At 39.3% G+C, this 13,207-nt stretch overlaps 1 protein-coding gene across 2 annotated transcripts in view; it reads right to left on the bottom strand.

The window, feature by feature from the left end:
* ADAMTSL1 (ADAMTS like 1) overlaps positions 1 to 13,207 on the bottom strand; it is a 439,216-nt gene that overhangs the window by 165,539 nt on the left and 260,470 nt on the right. For both annotated transcript variants that reach the window (XM_004949124.5, XM_429157.8), the window contains one exon: positions 5,344 to 5,471. In XM_004949124.5, the coding sequence (XP_004949181.2) occupies positions 5,344 to 5,471 (128 nt within the window). The remainder of the gene's footprint in view (positions 1 to 5,343; positions 5,472 to 13,207) is intronic.

The raw sequence follows: 13,207 nt of genomic DNA, 5'->3' as shown, positions 1-13,207 counted from the left end.
GATTCTGCCACTACCAGACCTTGTAAAGAGTGTCTCTCAGTCCTGTTTATAAGTCCCATTCAAGCACCAGAAGGCCTCAATTAGGTCTCCCTGGACTCCTCTCTGGACTGAGAAAGCCGAGCTCCCTTCCTCTGTACAAGAAGTGCTCCAGCCCTCTAAACTTCCTTGTGGTCCTCCTCTGGACCCTCTGCAATATTCTTGTGCTGGGGGCTCCAGACCTGGCTGCAGTAAAACACAGAATGGGGGGCTTGAACCCCTGTCTTTTGAACACTCTAGCTGTTAGGCCAAACTGGCTCCAAGTAAATGATTCACAGACATTTTTGCAAGGTAGTCCACATCTCAATCCGGATATGTATTTATGTAAATCATATCTATCACTCTCAACTCTGGATACAAGGTTGACTACCTTTCATTATAGCACAGATCTGTTTCTCACCTAGACCAATAGCATGGAACAATATTCCTGTGGCAGTTCTAGTAATGGTTTGCAGGGGAACACAACAGCATGAAAGCATCTGATTTCTTTCTAGTTACTCTATTGTGGCACTGTAAATGGAAATTAGGACAGCTAGCACAATGTGAGTAACTATTCTTCAAAGAACACCAGCAGCCATTCCACAGACCACAGTGTTGATCTAAATTGTGTAAAATGTTCAGCATTCTACAGAACTGACTCAGATTTAAGATTACAGCTTGGTGTTTCTGCCATTAGAATGAGTGAAATTGTGATTTCTCTTGAAAACTGGAAATGCTTCTTCATCAAATCAAAACAGGAGAGGTTATTATAAACATGGATTTGACTAATCTCATGGAAAATAAAATAGTTTTTTTAAATGCTGCTTAATGGTACAGCTGTAACCAGAAGTGTCTACAAACTAAATATACTCAAAACTTCTTCCAAAAGTTTAAAATCACCTAATATAGCAGAGAGGATGTCAGTAATAGAATAAAACAGTTACAATTACCTACTGAAGCAGAAGATGAGACAGCTGTTAAGCTACACTGAAAATTATTTACATTTATTAGCATACAGTTATATTTTTACCAGGATAAAGAGAATCATCCTCCAAAGTCATCTGATAGCTCAAGTGACCTCAGAATTCTATGATGTGTTACAGAATGCTATTTAGATTTGTGTGTCTTATTTATAGAATCACAGAATCATAGAATCACCAAGGTTGGAAAAGACCTCCAGGATTATCCAGTCCAACCATTCACTTATCACCAATATTTCTCACTGAACCATGTCCCTCAGCACAGTGTTTTAATGCTTCTTGAACACCTCCAGGAATGGTGACTTCCACTACCTCCCTGGGCAGCTTGTTCTAGTGCCTGAATACTCTTTCAGAGAATTTTTTTCCTAATGTCCAACTTGAGTATCCTATGGTGAAACTGAAGGCCATTCCTTCTAGTCCTATAGCTAGTTACAGTTAATTTTGCAATTATGTTTGCAATGATTCAAGCTTTTGCTATTTATTCTATAGACCTTATGATAGCAGAGGAATTATTCTGTCCATCAGAAAATTCTTGTGACTACTGTGTCAGAAGAAAAATGTTACACAGCATAAAATTGACATAATTCTTGCCTTCAGGATTAATTCCTGCTTGCTGCGCTACTGGAAATGGAAGAGAGCCTTCTCCCCCTGTCATTACGCTATTCTACCCCTTCTACCTGGAATCAGAAATTGCATGGAGACAACTGGATACTTCTGTGAGCTGCAGCCTCTCTCTTCTCAGTGTATCTTCCTCTTGGAGAGACAGAACTCATGTAAAAATAGCTGACATTGCCAGGAGCTGAGCCAGGAAGCGCAGCAGTGCAGCTCCCTGGCACTATGTTCCAGTGCTAAACAGCTTGCTGCATGACGTTTTGATATGGAATACTGATAAAATCAGGACACTGCTGAAATCTGGACTATAGGCAACATTTTCCTAGCAACAATACCATTATAGCAGCTGTGTTACAGTGGGTCATTTCTGCTGGTGCAGATTTTTGTCACTGTGGCATGCAGACTCCTCTTCATGGCTGGCAAAAATGCATAGCAACTGGTAGTGGCTATGTTGACAAATAGCATTTTATAGCTGAGAATTTGCTCTATCAAATTGTTACAGTACGGAAAGAAATAGGAGGCATTACTTTCAAAACAACCCTTGAATTTTCAGCATGCCTGCAGAGGAATATCCAATATCTCATAAAACTCTTCTCTGTACAAGCACAACAGTTGCTAGTTTGTCTCTCAGGAGAAACAGAAGTGTATCTCCTCTCTACAGGCTTTGTCCATCACTGCTGCAGGACAGTTCATGATGGACGGGAGAAAGATGAGTTTGTTTTTTCTGAGCTTTGTAACAAAAAAGGTGCTGAAACTGATGGGCAAAACACTGTGGACTAACAAAAGCATATGTCTTTTTACCCAACACACTATGAGGCTGGGCAATTCATTATTACAAGCACATTGAGGCAAACAATTGTAAAATTCAAAGGGAGTATTGTTCTTCTGGTTAAATAACAAAAGTAGCTGAAGAGTTTAAGAGTTATTGCCAACAAAAGCAGGAAAAATATCATTCTTTGAGTTCTAGCCCAGTCTTCACCTACTAATTATCAGAATGTTATCTTCCTGGGGCTGATTCTGCCACTTAATTCACACACTGATTCTCATTTAGGTGCAGGATAATAGCATGTGTAGTTGACTCAGGCTGACAACTCCTGTTTCTTAATGTTACTGGCATATTTATTTATATCACTATCATACTAAATGTTCTTAGCATAATTAGGACCAGTTCTTGTAATGACATGTACTGTTAAATAGCCCCTACCCTCAAATGTTTACCATCTAAAACACTAGAAAATAGAATTTCTCGCTAACACTTTCCATTCTTTTGTCACAGCTGGAAAAGCCTAACACAAAACACGTTCCCAAAACAAATAACACAAGGATTAAGATAACTTTGGCAAACAAAAGCTGGAAATAAAACTCCTTTCCTTGATTTAACTGCAAGTACTAGTAGTGTTTAGGAATGGGCAATTAGTCTTTGCATTTCTTCAAAGTAGATGCTCTGGGCTTTCTCCTTTCATCTAATGGTCTGAAAGTCATCTCATACAGAATTAAAAGGCATAAAACATTACAAACATTCATCCCAGAAGTAGAAATATTTTGAATAAGTTTGCTCCAAACCATCTAAATATGTTACCATTTTTCATTTGATAGGAGTGACTGGTATCTTCCTTCATTCTGCTATGCAATTACATGTGGCAAAATACATCAGATACACCGTACCAACCAAGAAATTGTCCCAGAGAGGTGGATATTTTTTCTAATCTTGCCAGATTTCAAAGACTTACTTCAAGAAAACATTATCTTCAAACCTTCAAAGTCTTGGTCAGTTTCTTTCCCCTGCCTCCTCTCTGCTTTTTTCTTAGCAACTTAAAATGCTTACATAGCACAAAAATAAAATAATGATTTCAAACACTTATTTCATTTACAATTGCATGCAGACTGGGAAAAAGGGAAATCTATCACATACTTGATGCTCTGCTAATTCCAAGTCAAATTTTACTGTTTCGGATTTATTGCCATTGGCTAGCAAAAACTGTGCATCTAATTAACTTTCTGCATCCTATCCTGGTAATAAGGGTCTTCTGGGTCTGAATGGACCAAAGTTTGCATTTGGTTTCTTAAGGCAGGAGCACCGCTTGTGCACTGAAGGTCTAGTAGTAAGGTACTGTGTGAAAGTAGAACTGTGTGATTTGTATCTTAACTTCTGATTCCATTTCAGAGACCCCAACATAACAAGAATCAAAGAGATGCTTACGGGGAAAGGCTACCCAGAGGAGTGGTTTATACTCGTATGCTGTAAAACTGCCATGACTACTACTACATGACTACTACATGGACCACAGAGTCCAAAGACTCTTCCACTCTAATGACAGCTGAGGCAGAGGTTTAGCAAGCCCTTGTATTAAAGAGATGCTCCAGATCTCCTAAAATGCCTGGATTTTATGCCTACACAAAACATCACTTAGTTTCCTAAGATACACTGATTTAAAACAAATTCCCACTTTGGCACTTCCTGAATGCAAGGTCTTTGAAGAGCCCCTATTTGCTCTGGAATGAGCAAGAGATGAGAATATGGCCTCAGGTTTAAAAACAATTCTGTTTTTTTTTTTTTTTTTTTTTTGTCTCTTTTCATGGGAATGGAATAGAAAAGCAGTTTCTTTATGCTGGCTGTGGCAGATACCATTGCCTATTATTTCCCCCTCTAGTAGACTGCTGCACACTATTAAACCAATAATTACTGAAAAGAGGAGACCAAACTGTTCATAGATAGTGTTAAAAGACACAATATTCTATTCTGAGTTCATGATTGAATGCTTTGTGCTGCTTCCTGTCCTTATTAAACAGCATTATGTATTAAAGCATCAGATGTAGGAAATTGGGAACATATTGTCATTGCTTTATTAACATCAGTTTATGGTTTATAAGCACAGGAAAAAAATACATGAGAAAATATGCAGGATGGAAAATTGCATTACATTTCTAATGTTTCGATATACAAGGTATCGAATATGGCAGGAAGGCACAAAGTCTGGAGTTTTTCTTCATATCCTTTATCAGAAATCTGTTAATACTTTTCACATACGTTCTGTTTAATGCAGGCTCCTTTTCCCTGAAGTATGAAGAAATAACGTTTGCTAGAAATATTTTATAAATGAACGTTAGATATACCACAGAGTGGAAATATTATCAAGTGACTTGCCCAAGTGATTGTTCCACTGAGAGCTGGTAGTCGAGGATGAGCCTACCTTTTGCACTTGTCAATTTGACCCCTGCATCCTGGAGAAGGTTTGCTGGTATGGAAGCACTGCAACTTGAAATTTAACTTATAAGATACCCTTAGCAGAAGGGTAAATTCTTTCTTACATAGTTCAGGATATCATGTTGGGTCAATATGATGCTTTTATAGTCTCAGTGTGGCTGAGATTGTGGGGCGCTAAATCTAGTGAATTAGATGTAGTTTGGTATAAATATGTGAAAAGGCTTACTGCTCAAATGGCAAAAGTGTAGGGAGGTTTCACTTTTCAGTAGCTGGCAGCCTTCAGCATAGTTAAGCAAGCTGTCCAAGCAGCTTTTGTATCTCCATAGGTTCCCACTATATTTTAAAAGTGTGCTGCCTTATCAAACTTGTTGGCTGCTTGCCTGAGTCGTAAAATACAATCCATAATTTTCTAACACTGAGGTGGAAATTTCAGCATAGTTCAAGACCTCTACTGGCTTCTTCTTATAGTCTGACACATACCAGAAGTTCGAATTCTCCCATCAGTAATGTAAAAAGCGTTCTCCCACTTACTTGCTGCTCAGGCAACGTCTCAGTGAATATGAAGCCCCTCCTCCACATGTGCGTGAACATTCACTCCACGAACCCCAGGCATCCCACAGTGAGTCTCGATCTTCCTCCGAGCGAGCTGTTCTGGAGCTCTGAAGAGAGGGAGAAAGAAAAAAAATCACAAAAAAAACCCTCAGGGACAAAAAATATTGTTGCTAGCTTAACTCTATCTTTTTCCTGGATATCGCCATGTTCACTGAAGACACTGAATAAATCCATTCTCTGGCATTTCCACTGATTGGCAGTTGCCGTTCTAATGAAGGGTGCTGTATGAAGTTGCCTTCATCCTTTGAGCATCATGTAGTGTCTCAGTTTGAGACTGGTGATGATTATTATAGAAGAGTACCTTAGGCAACATTGAGGCAAAGTATTTTCCATATTAAAAGGAAGAGGGAGAGAGAGAGTGCTGTAGACATTGGAAATTGCACTTTAAACTTTTGCTGCTGAGTTAGAAACTATGAAATGGCATATTAAAAAGTGCCTTCCAAGGTGCTGCTCAGGAGAAAAAGAACCACAGCAAAGCCAATCCACATGATACAAATGCATTTAACAAAAACTTTTCGTGCTTTCACCTTAAGGAGCTGGAACTATCATTACTTTTTCTCTCTCCAAGATCCAAATACCAATGCATGATAGTGATCAGGCAGTGTACTCATTCAAATGCGGCTGTGGGCAGTCACGCACTGAATTCTGCACTTCTACTTGTAGTTGGAATAAATGAGAAGACAAGTGTATGAGCAAAGCTTTGTACATCTTCACCAGACAAAAAACAGCAAGCAATATTGTACTGCTAGAACTTGTTAGAAGATTGATGTCAGCTGTCAACACTCAGGGATTATTTCAGAGAGAGATAGCACAACACTGAAACTGTTTCATCTTCACTGAAGCTTTGTAAAAGTTTTGTAATGAAACCTGAAACCCACTGAAAAACACCAGTCTTTAATGCTGTTATTCATGGGCAAAAAGGAAGTGTTGATGATGGTTTAGGGCTGTGAGCAGTTTCAACATATGTATCAGTATAAGGAAGATACTGAATTCATCACATGATGCTGAGATCCAAACTGAACACTCTGTGTCTGTAGAGCAAAGGGTTAAGTCTGGCACACTAACATATGAAATGCACGTTAATTGGGATTTATCGAAGTAAGAGGTTAACTATTCCGTTGACTTTCATGAGCCAAGAATGCATTATATAGTCTTACCACAAATACTGAGAGATATTTTCCAATGTGTAAATCATTTAATCCTACAAAACTTTTCAAGGACGTTTCTGAACACCCACTAGTGTCATCCATGATGCTAAATAAATAGTGAGGCATAAGACTACCAGAAGTGAAGGGCCACGTCTTTTATTGATTGTCTCCATACTGATCTTAGTAACAAGGCTGAAGTCTCACACCAAATCCTTTTCTCCCACAAACAGAGAGCCAGAGATCACAATGCTGCACCCTTTGACAGTCATTAGCTTCATACATCTGAAGGATAAAAACACTGCAAGCCCTGTTCCTACCATCCCCTGGGAGTCTTCTGCCCCGAAGCGAGTCATTAGCTCACAGATCAGAACTTAGCTTACTCAAGTTGACAGCGTAATTATATTGTTTTATTCATTCCAAAAGCCAGATAGACTGGCACAGTAAATTAAGAGTAACTAAATGAAAGCTGATCATTTTAAAATTGCTTAAGTGAGCTCAGACTGTGTGCAAATTGGCAAAATTCAATGGATAAAATGTCTGAAGGAAAGAAAAGTAAGATTTGTAAGACACCTGTTCAGCCACTTTCTCTTATTTCCCTCTCTTCCATCCATTCTTTCTTCCATCAAGGTACAGCCCAAACCTGATCTTGTTTGCCTGTTTGGGCAGACTGGGTTTTCCTCCCTGCAAAGAAGCCAAACATGGCCATTTCTTTTGACAGGAAGAGTTCAGTGAGAGGCTAGCATCAGGCAGGACAACGGCAGAACAAAGCAACAGGCCATCCACCCAGCTGCAACTCCCTGGCATTTCACTGTGGACGTCTGCTGCATTCCTTATGCTGTTGTTCATTCACCCTTCAAAGGCACGTGTACTTCATTTTTTAACCAGAGCATGCATTTTTAGAAGGCAAATATACAAATGTCCCTTACAGTCTGTTTGGCTGACACAAAGAAGGCCAGTCCTTTTGAAAGACCTTTAGATCTGGTTCAAAGAGCACCGAGGTGAAATGAAAACTGCCATCAAACTAAAGGGGCTCAAGAGCAGAACATTAAAGATAAGCTGAGTATTAAAAGTAAGACTTGAAAGGAACTCCACATAATTTTTAAAGGTTTTTTTTCTTTTTAATTTATATTTAATCTTTTCAAATAATTCCTGTGAATGTCAAGAAAATTAAACCAAGCATACAGAAGGCAAGCTCTCCTCCATCAGCTCTGATGAAGGCCCTCGACTACTCTGATTCCACTGCCCCATTTTTTGCACTTTTGCCAAGTGGACTGTGCTAGCTGTGCTGAGTAACTTGACAATTTTGTGTTGTCACCAGCCTCCATTTTCAGTTTGCCTCATGGCATGCAGTTTGTAATGGTATTTTAAACACATACAGTACTTCCTTCTGCGAAACAGGTTTTGGAAGATAGTTTAGATGGGTAATTGAGTCAGTTTTATGTTTCCGTAGCATTTAGTGTGATGTAATTTTTCTTTGGATCTACTGCTAGGAAAAAGAGGCATATGTCTGAGAGGCATAATGTTGGATGTATCTAATGAATGTGTGACAATGATTTGGCACTATCAGTTTATCTCACCTTTATTAAAATGCAATATGATTTATTTTCAGCACAATAATTGCAAGGGTAAATGTAAAATCTAAGGTAAGGTAAGTGTCCAAATTCAGAATGTGGCTGATCCCCACAGCTGCAGATCACACATGCAACAATTTTACAGATGCCATCCATCATCTAGATACAATCTCATTAACAGTTAAATGTGAGACTAAAGGACCAGGATACCAATTTACCACGTTTATTTCAGCTGTTTTCTGAAGGGTATTTTTAAAATAAAACTTTGTGTTTGTACTTTTAGGCAGCTAAGAAGAAAATCTGTATCTATGTTTTTACTTCACAAGGAGACTAAAAAATGGGTGCTTGCCCTGGTTGTTTAGCACTGGTTGAAAGCCCAGTCAAAGACATAATTAAAAAGGGTTGCAAGGTAAAATCACATAAACCAAGTACTCCGTACTCTTACCTCATCACAAATTATAAGCATCAGCACAGCTAGACATTGTAAGGGTCCAAATTTTTCAGAAATAAGTTGTACTCCCACCCAGAGGGGAGCCATGTGCCTGTTATTTGCATTCCGAGATTTGTTATAAGACCTCTATATTGCCAGAAAGCATGTGATCTCAAGCTGGAACAGGCTCCAAGTTTTCTTTTAACAAGTGGAATAAACATAATTCATTTCAACTCTATCCACGTTTAATGTTAAGGAAAGTAGTGTGGTTTTCTCTCCTGCAAACTGCACGGTTAAAATTGTGCCTGACATTATAGCAATGCCTGAAGAGCCATTTTAAATCTGAAGAAGATTATGGATCTACTGCAGGCTTAAGGAATATCTACCATTACCAGCTAAGGATTCACTATTTAGTACAAACTTTTCATAAGGAGCTTATACCACTAATTCATAGTTTTTACCCACTTTCAACCAAGCCATTTAAGCTGAGAAACCTATGTAAAAACATGAAGTTACTGCCATAAAGAGTAAGCTGGGAAAAAAAAATGGAGAAGAAAAACAAAACAATCAAACAACAATCACCACCACTACCTAAAGAAAACAAACAGGAAAAAAAAAAAAAAGGAAGAAAAGAAACAGAGGTGGGTACAGCCTCTAAATATGTGAGGAGCAAAGTAGGCACCAGATGAAGCTTGCTTTAAGTAATACTTCTCTTTCAGAAGTCTTTTATCCCTGCCAGAGGTATCCAGGGATATGTCAGTATACGCCAAAGAAGCAGAATGCAGACACTCATCAAGGTTCATTATACCCTGCTGCTGATTCCAGAAGAGCTTCCTTCTCTCTTCTGTCCATCCAGGTGGATCTCAGTTGGAGATTTCCAGGGAACACTCACTGTTTTGTCCTGACATCTACAGCATCAGTGGTAGAAACATCACTCCCTGAAAGCAATTTTCTTACAAATGACCTACATAAAACAACAACAACAAAAAGTCTGCTAGCACTAATCAAAATCAGCTCTTTCTTTATATCTCATTATCCTAATACACAGTAAACCTGCAGCTAACACCCAGTAGAGCAGCTGCAGAGGAAAGGGGGATGAGGATGTCCAAAACAATTCTCAAAGGAGAAGGAAACTATGCATTTAGATAAGAAAGCAAGAAGGATCATGCGTACAAAATGGAAGGATGAAGAAATGAACACAGTGTCAGTGGATAAATCATACTGTTGAAAATCTTAAAAAAAAAGGGGGGGGGGGAGGGGATTTAAAATACGAGCTGAAAAAAGAGCTTCTTAGAATTTAACAATAATAGTCTGACTAATAAAAGAGCTTTGTGTGCCATTTTATTTTCAAAGAATTCTAGCATCAGTGCTTAACGGTTATTTCTGAATTTATTGAAGAGTTGTCAAGCATTCATGTTATATTTGGACTATGAGCTGAATAACAGGTCTTTCCTACTCTCTCCATTAGCACACAGTATACACAGAAATCTTTTACAACATCTGGAATAGTATGTGAAAAACACAACAAGTGTCACACATCCTTAAATCACAACAGCTGCCTGACCATCCAGGAGCTGCATCCCTGATGAGAAAACCATGTTTCTTTCAGGAGCCTGTGTGTACACATGTGTGTGGGTGCACAGAGGGAGAAACACGAAAAGTAGCAAGACCTCTGCTCAGATCCTGAGACCTATAAAAGTAGTTCAGCCTTAAGAAAATAAATGTCTTAGTCATATACTGGAATTTAATTTAAAATTTTGCTTGGAACTGTAATATCCCTACAGAAGCCAACTATTTGTCAGTGTCACACAGAGAAGAGTGTGTATAAATGCAGATCATGTTATTTCATTGCTCTTCAGTTACGAAGGTTTCCAGTCTTCCTCCTTCTTCAGCAAAATGTTGCTAAATTCATATTTTTCAAGAAACTTGTATGCTTCATAGATTAAAGAGCAATATAGATAGTGAAAAATGCAGTTAACCTGTTGTTGACTAAGGCACCAATACAGACTGTAAGCCACAGTTATTTCCCAGATGACATGCACCGCTGGGTTTGGTTAAGAAATTTAGATCATCTGTTTCTTATCATACCCCACTGTTTAGGGGTATGATGAACTGTCAGTGACAATACACAAGGCTCTTCTGAGGCCACTGCCTGAACTTTTCTTTTGCTACCGTGAAAATGATATTAGGGACAAAAAAACCCCACAAAAACAAAAACAAGCAAACAAACAAACAAAAAATCCCCCCACAGTCATCTTTCCCTATTCTGTGGTCTTTTTTGCCCTTCCTTTTCAGATACATCCAAGCACATGCCTGTATGAATACTTGCCAAGCCATACATTCTCTTTCTTTTGAGTAATCTTTGATCATCCCTTGATGCTAGTTTGTCATTGGAGTCAACGACGCACTTCAGACTGTACAGAAATGCTGTCTGTAGTGAACCAGGAAGAAACTGCTCTCAACACTTACCTGTGTAAGAGCAGGAGACAAGGCCAGTAACCCCATCCCTTTTAGGAAAGCTGTATTTCTAAACTTCAACTAAATATATGGTTTATGAGATTTCATTTTCACAGTTTTGTGTATCTTTGTTGCATTCCATCCAAGGTAACGGATTACAGTTCAGATAGGAAACTGCTTGGAAATCTCTGGCTTTTAAAGTAAGTCAGTGCTGAAAAAAATATTACAGCTAGTTGAATTAATATTGGTAATTACTGTCAAACAAAACGTTGACATGCAAGACATTTCTGACTAGCTGTGGAAACATTTCTAATCTATTATCTTGGAAATATCATGAGTCAAATTACTTGGCATGTCCAGTTACAGTGCACACATACAAAAAAAATGTTTAATGTATCTGGGCATAAAGTTGCACATCACTTTAAATAGCACTGTATAACTGAAGCACATCAGCTCTTCCAGTACTATTTTGGAGAAAGGATTTGTTAAGATAAAACCTATTTTGAGAGCAGAATAATTCACTGGAAGCACTAGGATTCCTCATGGCAGTAGTTACACTCTGGTTCTCACTAGATATCTGCCCCCTTCATGCACCTCATACAAGTAGAGCTCCTCATGGTAACCTCCGCGCTACAACCAAGGGCTGAGTAGGAATGAACATCAATCTGTTTTCCCAAACTGGCTGCTTCAGGGTCAGGATGAAAGTGTTGCTCAGCTGCTGTGACAGATAGCTTGTGTTCCCATTGCCCTGACCCTATCCCACGAAAAGACAGAGAATCTCAGCCACCAGAGCTGCCAGCCAGCCACCCTGAGAGGGACAACACAACCCAGAAACACCTGGCAGAATCCTTTCCAAAGGAAGGGGTGTCCTGATTTTGTGGAAGTCAGAAGAAGATGGAAAGAGCAAATGCTGTACTGCCCAAGCTGCCCAAGCTGCTTGCTGCACCTGAGGTACGGAGTGACCATGGATGCAATTGCTCCTGTGATTCACTGCACGCTATGCCCTACGGCCAAATCAAAAGGATGTCTGTTCAAACTTCCACTAAGAAACTGTCTTCTCTGCTAAGCAGTCTGGAAAGAAGTAGCTGCAGTAAACTTCAGAGTTCATGAGATGGAGTGGCTATGCCTCCTGCACTGGCTCCCTGCTCTCTGGAGGGCCATGGCTACTTCCTGTCCAGTGTAGGGCTGTGATCAGAACAGTACAAGCCCACTTGCCCAAGGCTTCAGTCTTGGAAATCAGCTGAGGAACTTTTGCCTCCTTTGCTCTTGCAAGACCAGGCAAAACACCTGTGAAGAGCTCATGAGAGTACTTCCTATGGAAAACCCCTGGCACTGGAAACCCTTGATTTGAGTGACTATGCCGCAAGAAAGGCACTGGCACAGAAGCACACACATGTAAGGGTATATACTGTACTCTGGGTAATTAATTTGCACTCAGACTTTGCCAGTACAGACAAATGGATCAGGATTTATTTTTTCATTTCAGCTTCTATGAAAGGAATAGACCAAAAACAAACAAACAAAAAACAAAACAAAACAAACAAAAAAGAACCAACAAAAAACAAACCAACAAACAAACAAACAAACAAAAAACCACGAAACCAAAACCAAACCAAAACAAAAACCCACCCTAATCTTTTTCTAGGTTGTTTTTCATCAATTCTTTCTTCAAAATCTATATCAGCTTCTTGGAAGAAACAGGGTAAGATACCTTGATGAAAAGGTATGAGAGAGAGAACTGGAAATCTCACTGAGATTCTCTTGCAGTTTTTCAGTGTTTATTCTGGTTCTATGAGCAGAGGCAACAGGAAGAACAATAGGTGGACAACTTTTCTTTACTCTGAGGAAAGACACCCAATGGACATACTGCTAGCTCAGTTCTCAGGGGCACAAGTACAACTTTGCTGTGGTATTCCATTCTATCCTGAGTTCTTTTTGTCCTTTATTCTTTAACTGCATAGTCACACAAGGCAGGCTTATCACTATGAGAGTATATATTGTACACATCTGCACCCTCTGGCAGTCAAGTGCTCTCTGAAGGATCAAAACATTGCCTGTGCTGTCCACACTGTACTGTGGGACTCCTCCTGCCATCAAGCGAGTCACACTGCTGTATACATACAGTCTTCTAAAACATATCTCCATGACCCATTACAGAATGGCCTGGGTTGAAAAGG

The sequence above is a fragment of the Gallus gallus genome, chromosome Z, assembly GCF_016699485.2.
Source record: "Gallus gallus isolate bGalGal1 chromosome Z, bGalGal1.mat.broiler.GRCg7b, whole genome shotgun sequence".
In the NCBI taxonomy this organism is placed as follows: Eukaryota; Metazoa; Chordata; class Aves; order Galliformes; family Phasianidae; genus Gallus; species Gallus gallus.
This window is presented reverse-complemented; position numbering and strand designations above follow the sequence as displayed.